We start from the raw sequence: 25490 nt of genomic DNA, 5'->3' as shown, positions 1-25490 counted from the left end.
TCATGTCCTCCCTCACAACATCCATCAACCTTTTCTTTCGTCTTCCTCTCACTCTTTTGCCTGGCAGCTCCATCCTCAGCACCCTTCCACGAATATACTCGCTCTCTCGCCTCTGAACATGTCCAAACCATCGAAGTCTGCTCTCTCGAATCTTGTCCCCAAAACATCCAACTTTTGCTGTTCCTCTATTGAGCTCATTTCTAATGCTATCCAACCTGCTCACTCCAAGCGAGAACCTCAGCATCTTCATTTCTGCTACCTACAGTTCTCCTTCCTGTTTTTTCTTCAGTCCTACCGTCTCTAATCCGTACATCATGGCCGGGCTCGTCACTGTTTTATAAACTTTGCCCTTCATCCTAGCAGAGACTCTCCTGTCACATAGAACACCAGACACCTTCCGCCAACTGTTCCACACTGCTTGGACCCGTTTCTTCACTTCTTTACCACACTCTCCATTGCCCTGCATTGTTGACCCCAAGTATTTGAAGTCATCCACCCTCACCATCTCTTTTCCCTGGAGCTTCACTCTTCCTCCTCCACCCCTCACATTCATGCACATATATTCTGTTTTACTTGGGCTAATATTCACTCATCTCCTTTCCAGTGCGTGCCTCCATTTTTCTAATTGTTCCTCCGCCTGCTCTCTGATTTCCCTGCAGATCACAATATCATCTGTGAACATCCTAAACAGAATGTGAAAAGTAAATGAAGTTTTGTGCAGATGGTAGAAAACCAGCTGCTCACGCACCGAATCATATGAAATTTCGTATGAAGAATGTAAAATACCAAATCTAATAGTCTTTGCAATTTTTATCTGAAATCCTACTTACCTTTTATAAGATGGAAGGGTTTTTTTGTGACATAAAATTTTACAAAGCTGAAGCAGCTATCTTGTAAATCAGAAATTGAAAAAAGGAGTCAAACAAAGCATTGTTCAATCCTGAGTCCATTGAGACAAAACAAAAATATGTCTTGTAGCACAACACCCAGAGTTTTGTCCAATAACATTAAACATTTAGAAGGTGATAATAAATGAAGGTACGTGGAAAAATTAGAGACACTTGGCATGGAGGACCCATATTTAATGCCGAAGTCGATGTTTTCACCGATAAGAAAGTGGACTGTTCACCTGCTTCTGCTTGTCTTGGACAATTGGATCTACACATGTATCTGGTGAGGAAGCCGACGAGATATACACAGAAGAGTTTGAAAGCGTATAAAAGTCTGGACGCATACAAATACTTCGATGCCAGATCTGTTTTCAATCAAGTATAAATCCCACATAGTTATGGAGCCACTCAGATTTTTTCAATACAAACATCAATATTTAAATAAATGACCCCTGGTTTTACACAAACTCGCATTCATTAACTATGATTGGAAAAAAGAGGACGGAGACGGCTCCTCCATACATGGAAGCATTTTGCTGCCACACATAAACTTCTGCCAACCTTCTTTATGACAGATAGTTCATTTTCTTTTTTTAATATGCATTGTTCTCAAATGAGTGAATTTTGCATTATAAATACTTATTGGTAATTTGAGATTGACAAGAATAACTTACCTGAAATGAAATGATCGCTACACAGGCTTGTGTACTTGGTTGGGCAACAGCCATCACGTTTAATTGCCGAAATCCATTGATGTTGTTTTGGTCTTTTCAGATGGTACTCCATACAAATACTAATATTTAAACAACTGACCCCTAGTTTTACACAAACTTGCATTCATTAACTATGATTGGAAAAAAAAAAAAACAAAGGACACCGAGTCTGCTCCTTTGTACACGGAAGCGTATCGCTGCCACACGTAAAACTCTCTGCTACAGACGGTTTATTTTCATTTTTAAATATGCATTGTTCTCAAATGAGTCAACTTGGCAGTATAGCTACTTATTTGTAATTTGAGCTGGAGAAAAAGTCTCCTACCTGAAATGAAGTGATCGCTACACATGCATATGTATTTGGTTGGGCACCATCCATCACGTTTAATTGCCGAAATCCATCGTTCTTTTCTGGTCTTTTCAGCTGGTATGCTTTCGAATGATCTCTTTGAATATCTGTCTCGTCTGTTGTGACAACCAACAGCACCACAGGTCTCGGGTATTGTAAATATTGTCTTCCTGTTCAATGTGTCCCACAATGTCGAGCAGCTCTTTTTGACCGACAATATGGCGCCGTGAAAATGGTGACGTCACGTGTGCGAGCTCTATACAATACCCGACAGAAACATTCTCAGCTGTCAAGATGTACCAGCTGAAAATGGTAAATATAGTCCAGTGGAGTGGCCCAAATTCACGTTCGGGCAACTTAACGATATATGATTGAGTGTTTGATGGTTAATGAAGCCCACAATTTATTAATGAAACCTTTTTCATTTCAGATTATTCTGTGTGCTGCTTCTTTAGACAGCTGTTGTAGACCATGTGGCCGGTTGTGGTCATTGGAATTATTACAACGTTACCATTTTTAGGCTTTTGCGTGACACTGTTTTCTCAGTAGTACTGTTTTCATACAGCCTAATATTCAGTTTCATGTCTACGTTGGGGCGGATGCACGAGAGAAAATACGTCACATTTCACGGAGTTATCAAGCAGAACAAAAATAGCCCAGTTACAAATAAAGAGAGGAAGATCTCAAAGAACATTATAATAATGGGCTTTTACCAGGAGACTTAATCCTGTCCTTAGGACATGAGTGAGGGAGGATATTATGGTAGTAGCAGGGTTTGTCTTTTCATAACTTATCATCTCTGTCACATTAAGTTGTTGTGTAATGTTTGTAATGGGCAAAGAAATGTGAACTTTTCAAGTATCTTAAAATTGTCATTTAAAAAAAAGCACTTTTCAAAGATTTTCCACATCTCAGATTTAGAAGAACTCTTAGCTTTCAGGATAAAGTAAACCTATGAAAATACCATACGCATACAGCATATGGACAGAATATCTATCATATTGTAAAAGGAGTCACTGACAGTGTAGGGGTACACACGCCTGACTTTAAAAGATCTTAATTGATATAGATAGCAGAATGGTAGCTATGCAAGTTAGAACCCCACAAAAAGTGTGTAAAAACTCACCTGGTGTATAAACTATCCCTGTAAATGGATGGCGCTAGAGCATCGGGCCCACAACCGGCCATCACTGGCAGTTTTTGGCTTGTTCAGTGCCTGAGCCATGCCCCAACGTATAGGAGGGCCACCGGGGGAACAAGAACTTTTAAGGCTCAAGTGAAGAAGGGTTCCAGGTGAATAGCAGTTGAACATGGGTCAGTCTTGCCTAACGGATAGACGAGTGCTGTTCAGAAGGGCGAGGCGATGGGCTGCATTCCCCGGGCGAGTGAAAGGGAGTCAAGTTCAGATCCCTGTACCTGGAGGTGTGTAGACGGACGACATTCAGTAGTAAAATTGGCTTATTTGTTGGGTGTAATTTCATGATGAAAAGCCCCACAATGGTTTGAAAACCGGTTTCAAATTATTTCATTCATTAATGAAGAAAACTATCAACTAAACTAAACAACCATCCACCCATTTCCTGAGGCGTTTATCCTTAAAAGTGTTGCGGGAGTGCTGGAGCCTATCCCACCTATCTTTGGGCAAGAGGCGGAGTACACAGTCCCTTGTATCGAGGTTCCACTGTCTATAATATAAATACTAATTGATACATAAATTAATCCAGTTGAAATTCTCGAGCAGTGGTTTTTAACCTGGATTTGATCAAGCCCCAGGGGTTTGGTAAACCAGTCACTGGGGCTCAATGGAAGACTCGACGCAGACAGTGTGTGCAAACGTGCATGCAGTCCGATCCTCTGCCATAAAAGTGGCAGTTACCAAGGGGAATGCCAAGAGCAAAATTCACATTCACTAACAGTAAATGTCCTTTCAATTTATTCCCCCGGTGGAATTCGAGTTTTGTTATTTTAGTTCTTTCAACACTGAATTTTGTGTGGCACTAATGAGTGGTTCATTTTTGGCCATCACTTGGATGCCTGACAATTTACACACACACAATAAACTATACAACGTTTCAATTTAAAATAACCTACACGTTATTATTAGAAAAGGGTATGTGAACTCCCGATGAAACTGGTATGAATCCCTATGTCTAACAAGGTTATGAACTACTGATCGTGTTCAGGCCAGTAGACAAGGCGATGAAGGCCCTGAGTAAACGCCATTTACGTTTCAACCAAGCTAATGCTACATGTGCCAGAGCAAACAGCGCATTGTAATGTCGGTCACGATTGTGAACACACCCTTCATTGCTTTCAGGTGACGATTTAGAACCCTACATTTTACATACACAAAATAGTAACCCTTGTGACAAGATAAGACAAGCTTATGTTCTTGAAAATAACTGTATACCTTACATATAAGCGGAGTTGCTAAAGACGGGCAGCATCGTACCTTGTTTAGTTTGTTTATCCAGTGATTTCCCGGCTGCGTGCCCTCTGCGATACCAGATACCAGTTTTCCGCCGCCATATGCGACTCCGAAAGAAGATGAACCCCTTGTCACCAAAGACGCCTAATCTACAACTACTACAAAGGCGGGAGCAGCATCCCCACGCTTCCAACATGCTACAGTTACTTTCAAAAGTTTTGCTCCTCGAAGCTACTCGGAACCAGCTGGTAAAAGAGCTTCGTATCATCACAAACAAGGTACAGTAATTACGAGTCCGGCATAAATATTTAGCTATCAAATAGTTTGGCACCGATTCGTGACCAAAACAAGTTAAAATGATTAAAATGATCAATTTTAACATGTTACATATACATATAACATGTAAAATACGCAGGAACTGCGCCTGGCTAATTTGCCACGAGATTAGCTGTTTTGAAGGAAATCAATGTCAAGCGGCACTATCAGACATAATATGCTGACCAGGACAAGCTTACTGGAGACGAATGTGGCGAAAATTTGAAACAAATGGAAGCTTTTTAACAGCACAGCAGCACTTTTTCCACAAGAGTCCGTGAGTAAAATGTAAAATGAAAATACTACAATGCTGATTCCCGAGCACTGCAAACCTTTCACTGAGGGTGAATATGTCAAACACTGTGTTGCAAAAACAGTTGGGAAAATGTGTCCTGAGAAGAAACAATATTTTGCTATTGTTTGGCTGGTTATTAACACTTGTGCAGAGAATTGAAGGTGTTTCATTAGATAGATAGATCTTGACCTACAGAGCCTCAAAGATCAAACAAGAGGAACTATTTATTTGTTTCTTTGTTCTGCCATAGATGACATGAAACTACAATTGAAAAAAAGTCACTGGGATTTTTACAGATGGTGCACCCACCATGGCTGGCTAGCGAAGTGGATTATCAACCCTTGTCTATAACAAAGTCAGCAAGAAGGAAGCAAAGCTACTAAACCTCACTGTATTTTTCATCAAGAAGTTCTCTATGCCAAACACATTAAATATGATCATGCTATGAAACCAGTGATATAGGCTATCAACTGTATTCGCTCCAAAGCTTTGTGCCAACAGCTCTTTTAACAGTTTCTGCTTGACATCCAGGCTGAATACTGAGATATTGTGTATCACAATGACGTAAGACAGCTCAATTGGGGGTCAGCACTTCTAATGTCTTTGGGAGGAAATCGGACAATTTTTGGCAAGAAAGGGACAACCAAAACCAAAAATTCTACATTTTTAGTTGACAGAACACAATATCTAAATAAACTGAACACAAGCCTTTAGGTAGTTTCCCACAGAACAATATTTGTGCCCAAATGTCAAGATATGCAGGAGACATCTCATCACTGGCAGAGGAGTTTCAGCAGCGCATTCAAGATTTTGCTGCTATTGAAAAGGACACACTTTTTTTCCTCTCCTTTTTCCGTGGATCCCGATGACGCTCCAAGTCTCCTACAGCTGGAGCTCATTGAGTTTCAATGTGACATCGAGTGTCACAGCCGGTACTAACAGCTCTCGCTGGTCGACTTCTATCACCAGCTGGATCGAGGCAGGTTTCCAGAGATTCGAACAGTTGCTAGGAAAATGCTGAGCTTGTTTGGCTGAACACACTTATGTGAAAAGACATTCTCGGTCATGAACATTACCGAGGCGTGTGAGAACAAGACTAAGTGGCTCTCAACTTTGTGACATCTTGCAAAACAAAACAATAGTCATTGAGCCAGAGCGGGACTACATTGTGCAGGCAAGATCTCAGTTACACCCTTCACACTAGTGGAGGCAAGATATATTTTGAGTCTTCCTTGGTAAATAAATTCTAAAATAGCCATTTTTTTTTATGATCAGAACTACAGTTTTGAATATGCACTGGCCACAGTTTTGAATATAAAAGTTTATAGTGAGTTATATGTACTGTTTCAAAGATATTAGGTATGTTTAATAGTCCCAAAAGGATTTCTTTTTTCAGACAGACTTTTTCTTCATTTCATCTGGTCTTCAAATCGACTGATTTTGGTCAGAAACTTGAACATGGAAAAAAAAGGGTGTGTATGGCAGTGCCAAGTCTGCCATTTTGGGGAAAAATAATAATAATTCTTTTGTATATAATGTTATTGTATCAAAAAAAAATACCAGCTTGAATGCTCGGTCCCTTTTAACCTTACCAAATCTGGCCCTCATGGGAAAAAGTTTGGACACCCCTGAGAGTGTACCGATGCGCATATTAATTTATCCAGCAAGTGCAGTGGTGAAATAATCATCTTCATCCAAATATTCACATACATAAATGTATGAAGTGCTAATCACAGTATTGGTTCACTTAAGTATAATTGCTTCTTAATTCTTTTAGAACTAACGAGACACTAGTAAAAGTGCAAGCAGCTAACTGTCGAATTTTTCTTTCATGAAGGTATATGAAGATGTCAACATTTTCTTGATGTCACCTTTTTCGTCAAGCGTCTTTGAAGATATCTCAAAGGCTTTAGATGAGAAATATCAATCAATTGAAAAATTATCAGTTCTACTGAAGCACCTAACATTTGGTAAGTACACAAGGAAATCCTTAAAGGTCCCCTCCCATCATTCAGACATCCATTTTGTAAGACGCTTATCCTTACAAGGGTCATGGGAGTGTTAAATTAGTCTTTTGATGCAGCGTTCAGACTCTCACCCCTAGACCTGCCCCCCAATGTTACACCGCGAGTGGCCACAGCAACAAGCGGGATCCCCGTACCCTGTTGCTATCATTGTGAAGCACAATTCGTCGTGTTGGATCATTATCTAAAGCAGACATTAGGGTACAAAAAATGAAGAGATGGCAGGGTTCGCACGCAGCCCTAAAACTCCCTAAATTTTCGAAAGTGCATCTAGGGGCTCCTAAAAGTCTTTAGAAATCCGCGAAAACCAGTCAAGCCCCTAAAAAGGCCTTAAATTTTAAAAAATCAAAGGGAGGACTTCTACCGCCAAAATTCTCCCTAAAAAAAATTCATCTTTTATTTAAAAAAAATTAGCGATCCGTCTGGCGTCCAAAACAGCCGGAAATTGTCAAAGGAAGTCACCGTGTTGACAACTAGTCGCCATCTTGTCGATATTCCATTGTTTGTTTCCGTGAGTAGGCATTTCACTTCGTCTTCGTTACGACGTAGCATAGTTCTTTCATTGATCCAACTTGTATCACGGGGAAGTGCATTTTTCAAGAAGCTTGGGTTGAAAGTAAAGAGTTTGGGAGCTGGGTTCGTCGAGATCCAAAAGATTGGCACATGTTTTACTGCCATCTGTGCAAGCAGAGTTACCAGCTTGAAAAGATGGCCGTCAAAGCGCTGGAGTCGGACCGGAAAAACAGGAGACATGCTGATTTGGCGAAGACCCTCTCATCTTCCGTTGGTAATCATCTGTTTCTAAAATATCAAGATAGTGAAGCATCAACTTCAGGCAGTGGTACTAGCAGTGCATGCGCACCTACAGTTGTCCAGCCATCAACTTAAACCAGCCAGAAGTCAGGCTCTATGAACGTAGTTCAATACACGAAGGCAGACTCGTGAAAGGCAGAGATCGTGTGGACTTAAAAAGTGATCTGCAGCCATTACAGTTACAACTCTTGTGAAAATAATTCGAAAGTGTTTGCAGTCATGTTCCCAGACAGTGACATTGCTAAAAACTACCACTGTGGGGAAATGAAGACTTCGTACCTGGCTACATTTGGCATCGCTTTTCACTTTTGATCTCTACTGCCTCAAAGCCAAAAAAGCCAGAATAGAGAGTGACATATCAACGCTTATTGAGAAGGCTGACAGGCTGTGTGAGGAGGCAGAAGAAAAGAGGAATTTGAGGTTTATCACCGAGGCCAATGCACTCAGAGGCAGAGCGAAGGACAAGAGAGCCACTTTGGCACCTGTGCAGCAACAAATAGAGGAGGCACTGGGTAGGCTCAAGGAGCTAGAGTAAGGGTGCTGAGACAGACATCAGTAGAAGACATTTGTGTATATAGTTGCAATTGTAGTTAGAATCAGTTTTTCTGTATACTGTTATGTGAAGACGTTGACAATGGTCATATCAATGAGAACAACCACAAGGGGCGACAGGTGATCACTGTCACAGGTACTGAGGTACTGGAACCTTTGATGAACCAAGAACGGTTGATGGCACCATTGGGTGAGTCTTTTTTCCTTACTCTTGATTTCCCACGAAGGCCCTAAATTTTTCGTGTCGGCCCTAAACTTTTTTCATGTCAGCCCTAAATTTTTCTTGTCAGCCCCTAAGAATGCCCCTAAAAAGCGCTTAATTTTTTTTGGTCAGACTGAGTATGAACCCTTGATAGGGATATATAGAGGATATGCTAGTCAACTACTCCCATTTTTTTTTTAATTTAACCTGTCACAATGATGATTACTAGCAGCAATGAATTCCAGTTTCAATATTTCATCCACTCATAAATTATGAATATACACTATATATTGTGAAAGGTATATGTTTACCTGCCTTGACTAACTTTAATTTAGCTGTTGACACATTCTTAATCCATACAGTTTAATAGCGCATTGGTGAACCCTTTGTAGGTGGAACATCTTAACGAAACATCTAAAATACTTAACATCTTAACCATACAGTTTAATAGCACATTGGTCAACGCTTTGCAGGTAGAACATCTTAACGAAACATTTAAAATTCTTAAGATCTTAAACGTTCATGGAAAGGCTTTCAAAAAAGTTTCGTAGTGTGTTTATGGGAATCTTTGATCTTTTTATCCAAGAGCATAGTTGTCAAGTTACACACTGACGTTGGACTAAAAGGCCTGGCTTTCAGTGTCCAGTCTAATTCATTCAAATGTATTCTATATGGTTCAGGTCAGAATTGCACAGGCCAGTCAAGTTCATCCACATCAAATGATCCGATCCATGTCTTTATGAAGCCTGATTTGTGCACTGATACTGATATTTGTACAGACACGTTGGAACAGGAAGGGTCCATCTCTAAATTGTTCCCACTTGAGAAATTTCCAAATTATTAGCCGCTGAGCTCCAATGGAAAGAACTCTGAATGCTTCAGTGTACCAGGGAACCTCATACTGTAGATATCAAAATTAAACTGTCACAGATGCATTTTCACATATGTTATGCATAGAATTGAAGAAAAAAATATTCTAATGGGATGGACCTGTGAGAAGTACCTAGCTTTTGGGATTTAGGGAATATTTGCTGCTCATCTTGGTTCATCTGTTTTACTCTCTTCCCCTGCTTTCTGATAGACCCTAAAATATGTCTGCAGCCTTTTTGCAAAAAGACAGTGATGACAAACCAATGGCAACCATTTGGAGTTAAAAGGCTCCTGCACGCTGATTCACTCTGGATTGGGACTATGTTGCAGAACTTCATGATGGCCACGTCTTTCATCAAAGATTTCCAGGTGTTTAGAACGAGACCTAACATTCAGTTGCTGACAGGATTCCTCATTCCCCAGCTCCCAGAAAAGCAGATGGATGAAATGCCTGTAGAGAATAGTTCTGTTGGGACTGTCATCTCTTCATTAACTCATAACTCTGAAGGGGTAGAAAACGAAATATGTTGTGAGGAGGAACGCAAGCAGACTGTGATAGTTCCTGCGAAATCCCAACCAGAGACTGTGTTTGTTCCTGTTGCTCACAATAAGAGGCCTAAGGTCAATACTGAGCCAACTCTGACTTTTTTTAATGGGCCTGAGGATGTACCTGTGCATCACAAAAAACAAACATCCACCCAACTTCTGGACTTCCTACGAGCTAAACTCACAACCGTTCAGCCAACAGAGGCCTCTTTCATCGAAGTGATTAAGTGCTCGTCAAAGCCCATGCGGCTCTTTGTGGAAACACAAGGTACTCCTATCAGGCATGCATCACGTGAGCAGATTGATGCCGCAGATTCAGAAACACTCTTCAAAGATACAGTAAACCAAGATCCTGTTTTCAGCGTCAAACGGGGCGAGCCAAATGGCTCACTTACATATGCTGGTGTGATTGCAACCAAGACTGAACTGTGGGATTTTAGAGATGTTGAGACAGTTGTCACAGCAGAGGGGGCCGAAGGAAAATCCAATATCTGGTGCTCTGACAGCAAAGATTTTCAGAGTGAGAAGTCAGAGGACGGCGAGGCCTGCATGACTAAACCCCGAAAACCCCTTTCTGAAAATTACGCAAAAAAGCCCCAAACAACGTCAGCAAATATTCCAGAATTCAGGGTACAAAGATTTGAGGAACCTGAGGTTGTTGTGTCTCATGTTGTAAGTCCAAGCAACTTCTACATTCAGCATGCAAATGCCATCGCTAAGATGCAGGCACTTGTTACTGGGTAAGTTATTTAATTCTCATCTCCTTTTTCAAAGCTTTTTTTTTTTTTTTTTTACAACCCTCCCCTGATTCCGTGATCACACTTTCAAAACTTAAGAGGCCGTTATCCTTATTGTGACATGACTGTTCTTTCTAAGAACCCCCTTCCCCTTTTTTTAATATTCCATGTGTTTCTGATTGCTATTGCTTTTTTCTCTCCTCATCTTGAAGCTGCTGGAAATCTAGTAGTTCATATGCTGAGCAGAACTGCATTCCAGACATCGGAACCCATGTAGTAGCCTGGTTCCCTAAGCAAAAACAATGGTGCAGGGCTCAGGTGACAAAGATATGTGGCGTGAGCATAGGTGGGTCTGTGTATACGTATTAGAAGTTTTGTAGATGTAACCACTCGGTCAGGTATGGGCACTTGGCAGACAACCACGCCCTCTCATGCAAGTATGTAGGTGAATGTAAAGTGTAATCTAAAAAGACTCAAATTACACACAATGGGAGATTAAAAAATAGGATAAGCCAAGAACACTGTGACAAAGCCCACATTGGAATGCCATTTATTTTTTCGTTTTCTAATTTAACCTATATTTAGCCAAATTAAGTTAATTGAGATTATAAATCTATTTACAAGAGTGTCCGGGTAAGGGCAGCCGACAAACAGGTTTGACAGCACGAACTAAAATCCTTCACACAATCAATGCCGCGTTGGGCCCGCCTGTAAGTGCACTGGTAGGACAGAGCAGCAATGGAAGCTCGGCATACATTACAGTACAGTAGTTATCACGCCTAGTTATCGTGCCCACCATTGAGAGGTTTGAAGGTGATGGTCAGGGGGAGCATGGTCATCAACACACTTTTTTTTTCTACTTCCTTTCCTGTCTGTTTTTGCAAACAGTAAAAATAATTTTCCCAGTTTTCCATTAAGGTGCTGCACACAAATGTGTCAAAGTGGCAAAGATGCTCTTATTTTTAACTGCAAAACTACTGAGCCAGGTGCTCACATTTACAATAGACCATTTGATGTGTTAAATGCATCACGGAATTGGGTGTCTTTGACATGACCTAGGTTTCCACTATTGCTCATATAAGTTAGTGTCACTCTGAAGAATAATTGGCACTCATCCGGACTTTTGAGTCTGTTCATTACAGTAAAATGATGAAAATAATAACTCTCATAAAGGAAAGGCATATAGGATTTAAATAAAACTTGATATATATATATATATATATATATATTTTTTTTTTTTTTTTTTTTTTTAATCAACTATTTTAGTGGTAGGTTGCCTTTGCATTCACGTCCACAGTCTGGTCCTCCGAGGTTATGGATATACCATCTGGTCCGTAGTATTGTCAAAGTTGCCCATCCCTGCTGTAGGTGGTAGCAGCGTCTCATCTCACGTGTCTGTGGCCTGCGGGTTGAGACTCCCTCATGCATTCTGGCTCTTTGTCACAAGATGACGCCAGTGATGGAGCCAAGGGTGAGACTTCCATCAAGGTGGAGGTGAGGAGACTAGATCACGGCGACACTCACTCTGTATCACTGTGCAACCTGAAAGAGATGAGCCCAGAAATGTGCAACTTACCACTCCAATCAATGAAAGTCTCGCTAGCAAATGTGAGTAGCTCCTTTTTTAATCATTTTTACAGCGTCTCCTTCATGATGTTTCACTGGCATGGAAAAAAGTTTTGAGGTCACATGTGAACTAATCATTCGTTACTTCTATGTGGTTCTATAAACATTAATGGGGTGCAGAATAAGGCCGCAATCACTTTTTGTGACCAACACCGTCTCAGATGAATGAAAATTCGCCAATGCTCAATCTGTCCCACATGCTGGTGATGAGCAAATAGAACAGATCACAAAATGACAGCTTCAACTTCATCTAGTGAGCATGAACCTAGTAATCTTCATAGAATTGATCTTTGGATCTGTGCTTTGTTTTTTTTCCTTTTTTTTTTTTTTTTTTTTTTTACACAAGGGAGTTTTTTTTTTTTTTTTTTAAATGGTAGTCTTAAGGCGACTTCCGAAAATCCAGTAGCTGTAATATTTATTCACAACATTTATAATAGGTTTTATGCCACGGACTTTCGCCATAAATATTCTGCCACCATAAATTTGCCACCCCAAATACTTCCGGTGCCACAGTCACCTTGGTGTCAGGGTCAGATTTTTGGAAACACTATGCCAATCGACATGTTTCCAAAATAAAATTCACTTTCAAGTGAAGAAAAAACACTATTGTCTGCCACTGATGCGTGCCTTTAATTTTTTAAATCCCGCCACCTTTGTTCGAGGCGTCCATAGAATTAGCCTGCGAGAACGGCAGCCACACACCACACGGCGCCGCTGAGCGAAGCATATGAAAAAATTTAGGTCATGTGAATATGATATAACTCCTTTCAGTTCTTGATCTCGATGCTTTTCACAATGTGTTTTAAACCCAGTCATTTGCGAGTTGGGCACATACGATTTCTACTGGTGTAATCTCGAATGAAATAAAACTGACTGCTGTTTGGGTCACCCAAATCATCTTTCGATTTATTTTACATTCCTTAGTATTTTATTGCCTCGCCTTTCCACAAAAAAAGTGCAAAATCGTCTTTTAAGTTCAGTACAACAAACCTGGCCGGCTGCCATCCTGCTCACCGTCCCTAATCAAATGGTCGGCCTCACAGATTATAAACAGCTTGCTACTTGAAATCACCATAAAAGGCGAAAACAAGAAGATGTGTTAAGGTAGTTTGCTTAAAGACAAAGTGTCAATGGTTGTCATTTCTTGTAGTTTTTGACCAAAGAATAAGTGGGCAGTATGAGCTATCATTAATAGCTACGCTAATTACGCATCAGATGATCGGTCCATTTTGAACTCAGTATTGACGTGGTCAAGTGAATGAGTTTCCTTAAATGATGCAACTCAATTTTTGGTGACATTTTTGGTGTGCCTAGAGCAGGGGTGCTCAATGCGTCGATTGCGAGGCAGTCTTGGTTGATCGCCATTGTGCACCGCCAATGCAGTCTCTTCGCAGATATTCTGTGTTGTGTGCAAAAAAAAAAAAAAAATCCAATACAAATTGAAATTATAACATACAGCTATTCAGTTTGTGGCATTTTGCGATGTGATTCAATGAGTGAGGGATGACTGGTTGTTACATCCAGTGGCACAATTCACATACATACTGTAAAAAAATAAAAAGAGGAAGCCACTGGTTTCTTTTAGGCAGCACATGCAACTTTCTCTAACAATGACCGCTGCTCTGCCACACACAGTTTCCTACTTTTCCTTACTTCCGCCCCTGGCTCTCCTCCCCCCGCTCTCTAAAGTACACTTTAAACCCTCATCAAAGACAGCTGCTGGGCAAGGGGACCACTAAAAATGCAGCTCTCCATTTTTTTTGTCCCTCCAATTTAGGTGATTCCGATAAATGGGACAAACTGGTCTGAGGAAGCAGTGGATTGGTTTAGAAGGATGGTGCACAACCGGGTGTTCTACGCTAGAATTTACACGCACGGGCCCCGCGCGTCAGTCGAGCTTTACTTGGAAAAGGGGAAACTTGGAGCTATGAGGTACTTGCCAATAAAAATAGGCTAATCAATCAATGCAAAATGTGTGATTATCTGAATTGTAAGTGAATGTAAATTTAGCTCAAATTTATGTTGACAGTCTAACTGGTTCCTGATGTGTGTTTACCGTACACAAAACCGTGGTTTTAACAGAAGTGCACTATATATATATATATATATATATATATATACATACACACACACACACACCCAGAGTATATCTATGGTTGTGCAGGTACAACGTATAAGTAATGGGTTTGTTATTCATGCATTGCAGGAGGGGGCCGCCATTATCTGTACGACTAGCACAGAATGGACACGCCAAACACACCAAACTGATGAATATTAGTTTACCAAGAAACAGTAAGTGTTTGAGCAAAATGAAATTCTACTTGTACTATAGCCAATCAACATTGTTTTGATTGTGTTTTTATTCACAACTTTTTTCTAGTGCCTAGGGCATTGGTGTCAAACACAAGGCCCAGGGGCCAGATGTGGCCTGCCACATGATTTTATGTGGCCCACAAAGGCATGATATTTTTCATGAGTTTTGTTTAAATCTGTACCAAAATTTCAAATTGTCAAATCATACAGTGATGAAAGTCCACCGGATTTTCCCCAAAATCTGGATTTTCAAGTTTTCATCACAACTTCTCTGGAAAATTGAGGAAGAAATGCCTAAAATTAATCTGGATTTTAGTTGACAACATTGAACGAACATGCGTTTGAGTTCGTTGTTTTACTTTCACAAGCATAGCTATGTTGAGGCACTAACACGAGGAAAAGTAACGCCGCTCCCCTCGCATTCTCTCAAGACTTCGCTTATTTTGTGTGGTCTTGACATTAATTTACGTGTTTATTTCATAAACGTTGTTAACTAATTACGGCTGCTTCAAAAAACAACCGGTATTCACCCGGAAACAGGAAATGCAAGTTAAACATACTGAGGATGTACGAAGCGCACGTTCAGAACTGCTTCACGTAATGTGAGCACATTTACGTCGAAAGTCATCAGCATCATGAGCCATGTCAAAGGAAATTCAGTTACACCAGGTAGGGGTGCTCTTTGCGTCGATCGCGAGGCAGTGTTACGGCGTTAAAAAAAACAAAACAGACTATCATCCACCTCCGACGCATGCACATAAAGGCACGTTCTAGCAAGCCAGCCTCCTATTTTCGGCAGTCCCGTGGTGCGTTTCCTCCCACAACAATACGTCATGATTGCCGACAGGAATGGTTGTTCCAATGTATCGCTAGCTTGTTGGCACGAACGCCAATTATGTTGAAGTAAACTTTCAGCATTTTCAAAACATTGCGGGTACAGACCGTTAGTGTTTATTCCTTTACAGGCCAGTGTATTTAACTTGTCTTCAGATCAAGTTTGGCAGATCAATTTATAGATTATTGATGAAAATTTTTAAATACCGTAGCGTTCCGTTCAGTTGAAATTGGAAATTATCATTTATGAGTTTAAAATTTAGTTTTCTACTTTAGTTATGTATTTGTTTATTTTATTATATTTATAGTTATGTTATATTAATCCAGTAAGTTATTTTAAGGCCATCCCTAATCACACCCGCAACTTTATCTACGAGCATGACTGACCACACCTGTACATTTTTCAAATGTGACTGTGTGTATATACGCGACCTAACAAGTTTGAGACTTAAACGTTAATAGTAATTACTACAGATCAACTTCTTTAACATGTTTTGCTGTATGGTGTAGAAATTCTAGGATATATTTTCGTGTATATTCTATATCTATAATATGTATAATGTGGGGAAAAGGACAATTTTAGATGCCTTTTGACTGAATAGTTCACTTAATTTATTTTTTTTAAGATAATTTGGCATATTTTAAGCACATGTTAATGACAAATATGATTTTGTACTATCCAGTGATAGGAGGATGGGGGGCACCTCTGCCCAATTTTTTGGGGGTTCAGGACTTGGAAATTTTACTTTCAATTTTTGTCTGAATTTTGTTCACAGATGTCGCCAGAATGCACCACAGCCATCCATTTTTTTTTCAAAAATTTCCCGGGGGGGGTAGTGCCCCCAGATCCCCTAGTGCTCGCATTTTCATTTTCAGGAATTTTCACGAAAGTCCACTTTCATCTCTAAATCATAAATCATGACGTTGAGGTATTGCAAACATTTTTGTGTTACCAAACATTAACAATAGTTGAAAAACCCATTATCCTTTATTCCTGATTCCAAAACTAGTTGATAACTTTAATGTGTAAATATGATGGGTCAATTCAAGAGTTTCATGGTTTCAATCATAACAGCCTGACAGTGACAGAAAGCGTAACTACAATGTGGTCCGCGATAAAAATGAGTTTGACACCCCCGGCCTAGGGGATGTACGACTTACGTTTTTCTTTTTTTTTCTGTCCATAGTAATAGGGTGAAAGTTAAGTAGACGAGTGATTACGGATTAGGATGATTTTTTTTTTTTTTTTTTTTTTTTCCCTGAATGGTTGAGATTTTTGTTGTTGGCAAATAGTGTTCCCCTATTATTTGCGGGGGTTATGTTCCTTACATCCCCGTGAATAATGAAAATCCACCAATAATATATTGCAGTATTAATATACGTATGCACATGTACCATATTTTACCAATTGTGTGACCTGTCCAATGAAGTACACGTGCATACACTGGTTACATTGTTAGCAAGCAACTAATCCTTAGTACTGCAAAGCATACAGCATCTGCATGTTTGGATGATTTGTGTCAATTATTTCTTGATTCATTATTTTTTTTTTTATTATTTGCTGGTTAGGATATTCTGTTTGCTGTGGTATGAAATTTTTAGTTTTGATGTGACACCCTGAGTGTGTAGAACATCATCAGTGATAACCTGCCAACACAGGCAGCGTGTGGGCAAATGTAAACTTCTTATGCTTACAGATTGTGAAAAGCAATTGTTCCTCATTCCCTCATGAGAGCCATCATATGGTAGTTTACATATGCGCTATAACATGTGCTAGCATGCATGCTTACGGTGTAACCAGTGTGTTTAAGTATACCTTGTTAGGACGAGTCACACATTTGTACATTTCTATTTGTTCCCTGTCTAATGTGGCGCCTCCTCTATTTAGAAGAGAATTTTCAGACCTCTACAATTGTGGAAAAAATACAGTACGTTGGGGGAAAAAAAAGAAAAAAATTGGGGAGAAATATCCGTGAATGTGAACTGCAAATAGCCAAGGGCACTGTAATCAGAACTTTTCATGTGAGGTGGAATAATTGCCCACCCTCCTTCCACTTTTTGTTATTGTGTATTGTGCCAGGCTTCTTTCACAATGTAAACTTTTATTCACGCCTAACCCTCAGCAACACTTGGACAATATTGGTGTTAAATGTATTGCACTTGTCACCTGTTAAGTGAGGCCTTTAAAATCAAAGCATAGCAACACATATAATTGCACCACAATGTGGATTTAAAAAAGTAATAATTCAATGTTCTGCTTGACCCTGGCTTTTCCCTTTTTACTGGTTTTCCCCACATTTAGCAAAGTTGTGCATTAAGAAATAGAAGACCATTTAAACACGGGATAAGCAACTAGTCATTGTCATGCTCTAAATGTCAGTGTGGAATAGTAAAGTTGACTAGTCTGCACAACTCGTACTAGTGTCACTATGTTGTCTGATGGCCACTCATTAACTGTGTAATTTACTTTTCAGAAAATGGTCGAACTCAAATGACAAACCAAGAGTCACACAAGAAGTATCTCACGTCAAGCTCCACTCAGCGGAAATACTAGCTCACAGAAAAATGGGGATGTCTAAAATTCTGTATCATATACTATGTCTAAAAATATGTGATAATAGTGCTCTGCGGTAGATTCTCAAATTGGGATCCTTCAGTGAGTTGACTTGTTGTCTGAGGCTTATCAAAGTGTTTAAAAATTGTCATTTTTGTTTCAATTTGAATACTGGATTTTATTGGATTTTGTTTTTCAATACTGGATATCAAACCATTTCATAGCAGTACATCATAATTTACATCTAAACAGGAAATATTTGTCACACCAATAAGACTGTCAAATTCACCTAATTCACTTTCCTCCTTTCATTGATATACATTGTATATATGTACATATAGTGTATTTGTCAGTCTAAATGTAGTATTTACCACCTCTTGTTTAAAAAAAAAAAAAAAAAAGCTACATATAATTCTACTCCTGTCTCTGTGTCCATTCCATTGTGCATCAGTTCACGTGAGAATTTGAATAATTCAAAATGTAAGAGAGCCAAAACAGCCGCCCCCTACAGCATCATGAGTTACGCAGTCACTTACTGCTCATAGAGCAATCCACCATGTTTTTTTTTTTTTTTTTTTTTTTTTTTGGCAGGGGGGTTTAAGAGTGGTGAGGATATTTTTCAATGTATTTATTTTGCTTTATACTGATTGGGGAGATACAGTTAATATTGGGAACTTTTGTTTTTTTGGCTAGATATTTGATATTCATGCATGCATGTAGACAACCCCCCATTTTTACAGTGATTTCTTTAGCTTTTGCTCCAATAATGATACAACATAGTTTTATAATGTAAGACCTGTTTTGTGTTAAGATGAATAAATGTTCAGACCACAAAATGACTCCAAAAATTGTCTTTAAAGAACAAAAATGTAATAGAGCTACATTATGAATATAAAAAGAAGAATGAAGTTACTATTTTAAAGTGAATGGATGTCAACATTATCGCAGAAATGTGTTTGGTTCTGAAACCGTCTGTGGAAGCCTTCTTTCACTTACATGACATATTGTGTAGAGCTCGTGCACGTGACGGCGCCGTATTGCTGGTCAAAAAGAGCTACTCGACAGTGTGGGGGACATTGAACCGGAGCAGAATATTCACAATGCGCGAGACTTGTTGTGCTGTTGGTTGTTACAACAAACAAGACAGATATTCAAAGAGGTCATTCTATAGAATACCAGCTGAAAAGACCAAAAAAAAAAATCGATGGATTAAACGTGATGGATGATGCCCAACCAAATACGCACGACTATGTAGCGATCACTTCAGGTAGGAATTATTCTTATCAATCTCAAATTCTCAAGAAATATTTGTAATGCCAAGTTGGCTCATGTGAGAACAATGTGTTTAAAAAAAAAAAAAAAAAAAAGACTGAGTCGTCTCCAAGGTAGACAGAAGCGTGTTGCGGCCACACGCTAAACTTTGGTAAAGCTCTCCCTGATAGATGTTTTTTTTTTTTTTTTTCATAATATGCATTATTCTCAAATTGGTTCAATGCATATTAAAAAAAAATAAAATAAACCATTGGTCACACAGAGGTTTACGTAGGTTAACGTGTGCCCGCAACACCCCTCCGTGTAAGGGGGCTGAAGCCTAGCCCCAGTGGTTTATAGCGGTGTCTCATTTTTCCACATACCTTCGTTTATAATTGCCTAAATGTTTAACGGTATCAGACAAAACTGGGCGTCATGCCGTAAGGCGTATTTTCGTGTCGTCTCCAACCGACTTAGCATTGAACAATGGTTTGTTTGACCGGCGCTTCCGGCCAGTGACGTGATTTCATGATGTAGGTGCACGAGCTCTATATTAAATGGGTAACACTTGTGCTAGATGACAAACAAAAAAAAACAATCTGTGGACATTAGTTCTTTCTTAACAGCATTCACAATAAACAAATTACATTTTTTTGCCATTCTTGGAATATTTCAATTTAATTCTGATGTAGAATGTATCTTTGATGTGGCTCTGACACTTCTTTGTAGGCTAGGCTAGCTGAAGTCCAGGAACAGGTTATCTTTACTAACCAATGAGAAGTGTTACGTAATATGTTGCCCGTAGTTTGAGGGTTCATGCATCATCTTGACTCATGCAACCTGTGACTTCGAGCAGCTTAGGTTAAAGGTTTCCTTCAGCCTTCTGTCCTCCCTAGCACAATAAATAATGAGGCATGGTCCCCGGGGCCTTTGTGTCCACACAGATTCCTTCTCGAGGCCGGGGGTAGGCGGAAATTGAGGCGTTTGATGTGAAAGAGTCTTGTTGCAGTGCAATAAATGCTGCCATTGTATGGTAATGCTTTAGACAAGACCATATGACCACTACGGTGCAGGGCACTGGCTTGTGGTGGAGGAATGATTAGCATTTTCCAACGCATGGTGTTCTCAACACAACCTTTTGGTGTGCTTGAAAAATATATATTTGAATTCATTTCTTCCTGCTTTGTACACTTTGTGTGTACCATCACAGCTTAAGGTAAAATGCATTTTATCATTTGCTTGTTTGTAGGATTAAGTCTTAGATTGGTTACAACTGGTGTGAGTGATAGCCAACATCCTCCAGAAGACCATCGTGAGTAACTTGCAGTTGAGACCAACTTTTTGATTGCAAACTCAGTAGTTTGAAGCCTTTCTCTAAAACAATAGATGTCTTTCACTCAGCTGGCTGCTTCTTTCGAGGAATTTGTTGACTGTCTGATTCTGGGCTCTATATTTGTTTGGGAGGTTGGTATTAATACAGAATGAGCGAATCACGTGGCCCAGCCGATGTTTCACAATTGGCTTCAACATTTTGCGTATTGTGACGATGCTAGGCCATCGCCCCTGCTTTTATAGAGCAACACACAACTTGGCATTTCCTGTTGTGGTTCCTGACACTGCCATAGTCAACTCATCTGTTAAGATGATCACCTTTCGACCCGGCACAGTTGCCGGTTGCACAGCTGGCTAAGCCTGGTAAAGATCTAAAGCTAATGTTGCAACTTTTTATAACAGTAATAGATGACCTGAACCACAGATATTTGGTTGTCAATATTTATGATGTTGTTGGGTTTCTTTTTTTCCAGCTCTGGAGTCAAAAATGAACTGGGGGTCCTTTTACGCCGTGATCAGCGGCGTAAACAGGCACTCAACGGGCATCGGACGAATATGGCTCTCCGTCATCTTCATTTTCCGTATCTTCGTCCTGGTGGTTGCGGCGGAGAGCGTTTGGGGAGACGAGAAATCCGGCTTCACCTGCAACACCCAACAGCCCGGCTGCAACAGTGTCTGCTACGACCAGTTCTTTCCCATCTCGCACATCCGCCTATGGGCACTCCAGCTAATTCTGGTCTCCACGCCAGCTCTCCTTGTGGCCATGCATGTGGCCCATCGGCGCCACATTGAAAAGAAGATCCTCAAGAGAGCTGGCCGTAACAGTCCTAAGGAGCTGGAGCACATCAAGAACCAGAAGTTTCACATCACTGGAGGTCTGTGGTGGACGTACATGATCAGCATTGTCTTCCGAATCCTCTTTGAAGTTGCTTTTCTCTACATTTTCTACATGATCTACCCGGGTTTCAGGATGGTGCGCTTGGTGAAGTGCGATTCATACCCGTGCCCCAACACGGTGGACTGTTTTGTGTCCAGGCCCACAGAGAAGACCGTTTTCACCGTCTTCATGCTGGCCGTGTCTGGAGTGTGTGTGTTGCTCAACCTGGCTGAGGTGGTCTACCTCGTAGGCAGGGCGTGCAAACGATTCTTTCGCCGCTCTGAGGAAGAGTCCAAAATGGACTGGATGAGTCAGAAATTGTCTTCCTACAAAGTGAGATCGATCAGCTGATGGTAAACCATTTTTTTTTACTGTGAGATAAAAGAGAGAGGGGTGAGAGGATGGGGAGAGGGTTCTCTCAAAATTGTTTACACAACTATATCTGCAATTTACAGATTTTTCTGATCTGAAAATATATCCGTGGTGTACGTGTTTTTCAGAGCCACCAAGCTGTATATCCATGATTTACGCACGAATTCCAAATGTACAAATAGATCCAATTATGTATTATCTGCCATTTACATGATTTGTAATGTTGTATGTGCATTTATCATGACTTATCATTTGTAGATATTCATTTTTGCTTGTGAATTGTTGAAGCAACTTTTGTGGATCAGTGGGCTCACGCATTTATTTGCGGGACAAACGTAACGCAGTGTTCAAGATATTCGCGTACACAAGTTAAGAATATGCACGTGTGGGAAGTCTTCCCTCCATCCATCCATATGGATGACTGTAAGTCATTTTTATGAGAATCCAAAAATTGTGATTTAAAAAAAAATATATTTTAAAATCATTTTCGTTTTGAAATGTGTTAGAAATTACCAGCCGCACGCTTAGACAACACTGCATACACTCGAATGGTGGATCCTGTTACAGATACGCTAAGTCACACTTCTTCTTTTCGGCTTGTCCTGTTAGGGGTCGCCACAGCGTGTCATCTTAGATGAACGCAAATTTGTTTTGGCACAGTTTTTACACCGGATGTCCTTCCTAACGCAACCTTACAGCACCTGGTATTCCCAGGCAGTTTCCCGTCCATGTGGTAACCAGGGCCAAACCCGCTTAGCTTCCGAGATCTGACGACGTTGCACGTTCACAGGGTAGCATGGCCATAAGTTATCTTAGTCGCACTAATGCAACAAAAACACACCATATTAGAATGGGTTGCATTGGAAAGTTCACCCTGGGTGGGTTCTCTGCAACCAGGAACCTTCGGTAACTCAGAGCGTTTGTAGTGTGTGTGCTATTCGATATAAGTAAAAGTGGCAAATTCAATATGGCAGATACAGTATACTGACACATGTTCAGCAGTAAAGATATCGTAAGTGAAGTGATGCTCTGCCTCTTGGTGCTGGACTGAATTTCCGAACAGATCCCAAGTACAAGGCTGCAGGGAAGATTGATCGGTGATGGAAACAGTTTTGGCCACAAAACTAGCGAGCAAGAACTACGGCGATCTCTTCAGTGCGGACACTGATCTGAGCCACGTGGCGGAGAGCCCAGTGCTGAACCTTTATAAATGTTACTGACTTTGTATTTTTGAAGAAATTGTTAAGCTTTTCATCCTGCCTAATCGTTGAAGATTTATCTCAACCAGAATAAAAGAACCGGGCAAAAGAGGTTTTATACCGTCTGCAGGTTATCCCCGACCTGCGGGTATTCTTTATTCTCTTTTATTAACCTCTAACAAATATCACATCTGATTTTTATGAATGTGGTTTTGTTGTTGTTGATTTGGTTGTGGGATAGCACAGGGGATTTTTTTTTTTTTTTACATGATTTTTTTTTTAAATCGGGGTCGGGAGAAATATGTGGAAGCTTAAAATTAGCTTTGTTTTACAATGCAACTTCAGAACCTACCTATATATGCAAGCCTAATACAGGGAATACTTTGTGTGTGTGAATATCTTGAAAACTGCATTATGATTGTAAGCACGAATGCACCTTCAACAATTTACAAGCAGAATTGAATATTTACAAATGATAAGTCATGATTAATGTACACACGACACTAAAAAAAAAACATGTAAGTTGCAGATATATTTGAGAATCTGAAAAATATGGAAATTGTGACTATATTTGTGGAGCTGAAAATCGCGAATATATTTGTCCAAGTCATTTTGAGACAAATCTCTCCCCATACGAGGCATTCTATGTTTTGACACAGACCCCCCCCCCCCATCCCCCCTTCAAACCACTAAACGTCTACTGGGGATGTTGTTCAGCACTCATGCCACTCTATTTATATGCAGTGTAAAATAGTACACGTATTATATTTATTGTATGAACTGCCTGTCAAAAACAGCTTTTCCTTTTCAATTTTTACTGACAAACAGTTTCAGCATGTCTTGAGGATGGGTGAAGATTCTTTGATCGTATCAGTCCCTGCCCATGTTTGAATCACGTAAAATCAGCTCATTTACAGTTTTCATATATATTTAGAAGCATTTACCCTGGATATAAAGTCAATGCAACCCATTCAAATGTGTTTGTGATGTAAATTAATAAAACCAAGATAAAGCATTTAAAAAAAAAATTCCCGCCATTAATGTGCTATTTAACCTGTACAACGCAGTGGAAATTTCTTTCTTGATCTTTGTATGAGGGGAAACTACAAAAATAAACAACTGAGATGATGATGTGTAACAAAATCCCCCATATGCACATAGGAAAATGTGTTGTGGTCCGATAAAACTAAGGTTGAACTTTGGCCCCAAATCCAACAATCTGTTGTGTAAATTGGCGCTAAAATAAAACATCGCAAAAAAGAACACTACACCAACAGTGAAGCAGAGCGGTGGCGGCAGCATTACGCTTTGAGGATATTTTTTTTAAATTTGTTTTCTTTTCTTTTGTAGTTGCAACTGATACTTCAGTTACGGTGGAGGAAATTGTGAAAATTTTCCAAATTGCAGTCAGTCTCAGTGGAAAACCTTCAGGTTTCTGCTAGAAAGGAAAACAAAGAAGCCGAGAATAACATCTGAACTTCATTTGAGGTGAATCAGGGCCACTTCTGCGCTGACTCCAATTTAACATGACTTTGATTGGAGTTCATTCTGAACCACTTCCCCTGCCCCCACCCCTTTTTAAGAGGTTGTGCACACTCGAGCAACCATATTATTTCAGTTTGATTTTACTTGGTCTCTTACAAAGAAAAAGAAATGGGGGGGGTCTCATTTTTTTCCCCAAAATATTCATTTGAACTGAGGTGTGAAAAGTTTTTATATCCATTGACTTTTTTTCAATATAAAATAAAATTCGGGGTGAGCAAGTGGCTCTCGGCTAACAAAAATTGCCTTTTAAAAATCTTTACTGATCAAAATGTACCGACAATAGCTGCATGGAAACCCGTCTTCAAAACGAGAACAGTGCTTGGTTTTCATGAAGTGACACTTGTTTGTTTATTTGTGTTGTACATACTAACGACTTTTGGATCTAGTTAGGGTGGGCTATTGTTTGCTTACATTGATAAGTTTATGTTGAGGGTGCGCAAAATGGATCTGCCCTGAGTGCGATCTTATCATGCGGAAGCTTTTTCCCAACACAAGATTACTAAAGTCCCAAAATGTACTACAACTAACCACTCACGTGCTCCCTCTCTCTTTCATGTGCAATACATCTTAATTGAATCCGTGTTTAAGTACACTTGTTTTTTGTTATATATTATATTTGAGCACAGTACAAGCAGTACAAAATGTTACTGTTACTTACAATAATATTAAATGTACTTTTCAAGAATAAAACCTCTGCTTTGTTTTCTTATGAACACTTGGGACTACTATACTACAGTATTTTAATGTTTGTTATTTTGGTGGTGTCTGAGGTGCCACGTATTTTTGAGCTGGTGGTGGGGGCAAAACCTTTGAGAGGCAGTGGCTTGAATCACTGCAGGGTAGTTTAGTATAT

The 25490-nt window shown here is 39.9% G+C and overlaps 1 protein-coding gene across 10 annotated transcripts; it reads left to right on the top strand.

Annotated features, from left to right (window-relative positions):
- Positions 1–3850: 3850 nt before the first annotated feature.
- On the top strand, positions 3851–25251 carry gjb1a (gap junction protein beta 1a). Of its 10 annotated transcripts, none has more exons than XM_061835351.1 (10): positions 3853–4269; positions 4461–4658; positions 6828–6960; positions 9663–10737; positions 10947–11080; positions 12182–12342; positions 14138–14292; positions 14567–14652; positions 21118–21315; positions 21394–25251. In XM_061835351.1, exons 1-10 carry the CDS (start codon positions 4195–4197, stop codon positions 21870–21872), a joined length of 2694 nt encoding a protein of 897 aa, XP_061691335.1. In that variant the 5' UTR covers positions 3853–4194; the 3' UTR covers positions 21873–25251. The 10 variants fall into 10 exon arrangements, with proteins under 10 accessions (XP_061691334.1, XP_061691335.1, XP_061691337.1 ...); XM_061835353.1 differs by having other exon boundaries at positions 3865–4269; positions 21118–21519; positions 21614–21775; XM_061835350.1 differs by having other exon boundaries at positions 3851–4269; positions 21118–25251.
- Positions 25252–25490: the final 239 nt, after the last annotated feature.

This window comes from Syngnathoides biaculeatus, chromosome 11 (assembly GCF_019802595.1).
Source record: "Syngnathoides biaculeatus isolate LvHL_M chromosome 11, ASM1980259v1, whole genome shotgun sequence".
NCBI classification, from domain to species: domain Eukaryota; kingdom Metazoa; phylum Chordata; class Actinopteri; order Syngnathiformes; family Syngnathidae; genus Syngnathoides; species Syngnathoides biaculeatus.
Note: the sequence above shows the minus strand (reverse complement) of the source record. Positions and strands in the feature narration are given on the sequence as shown.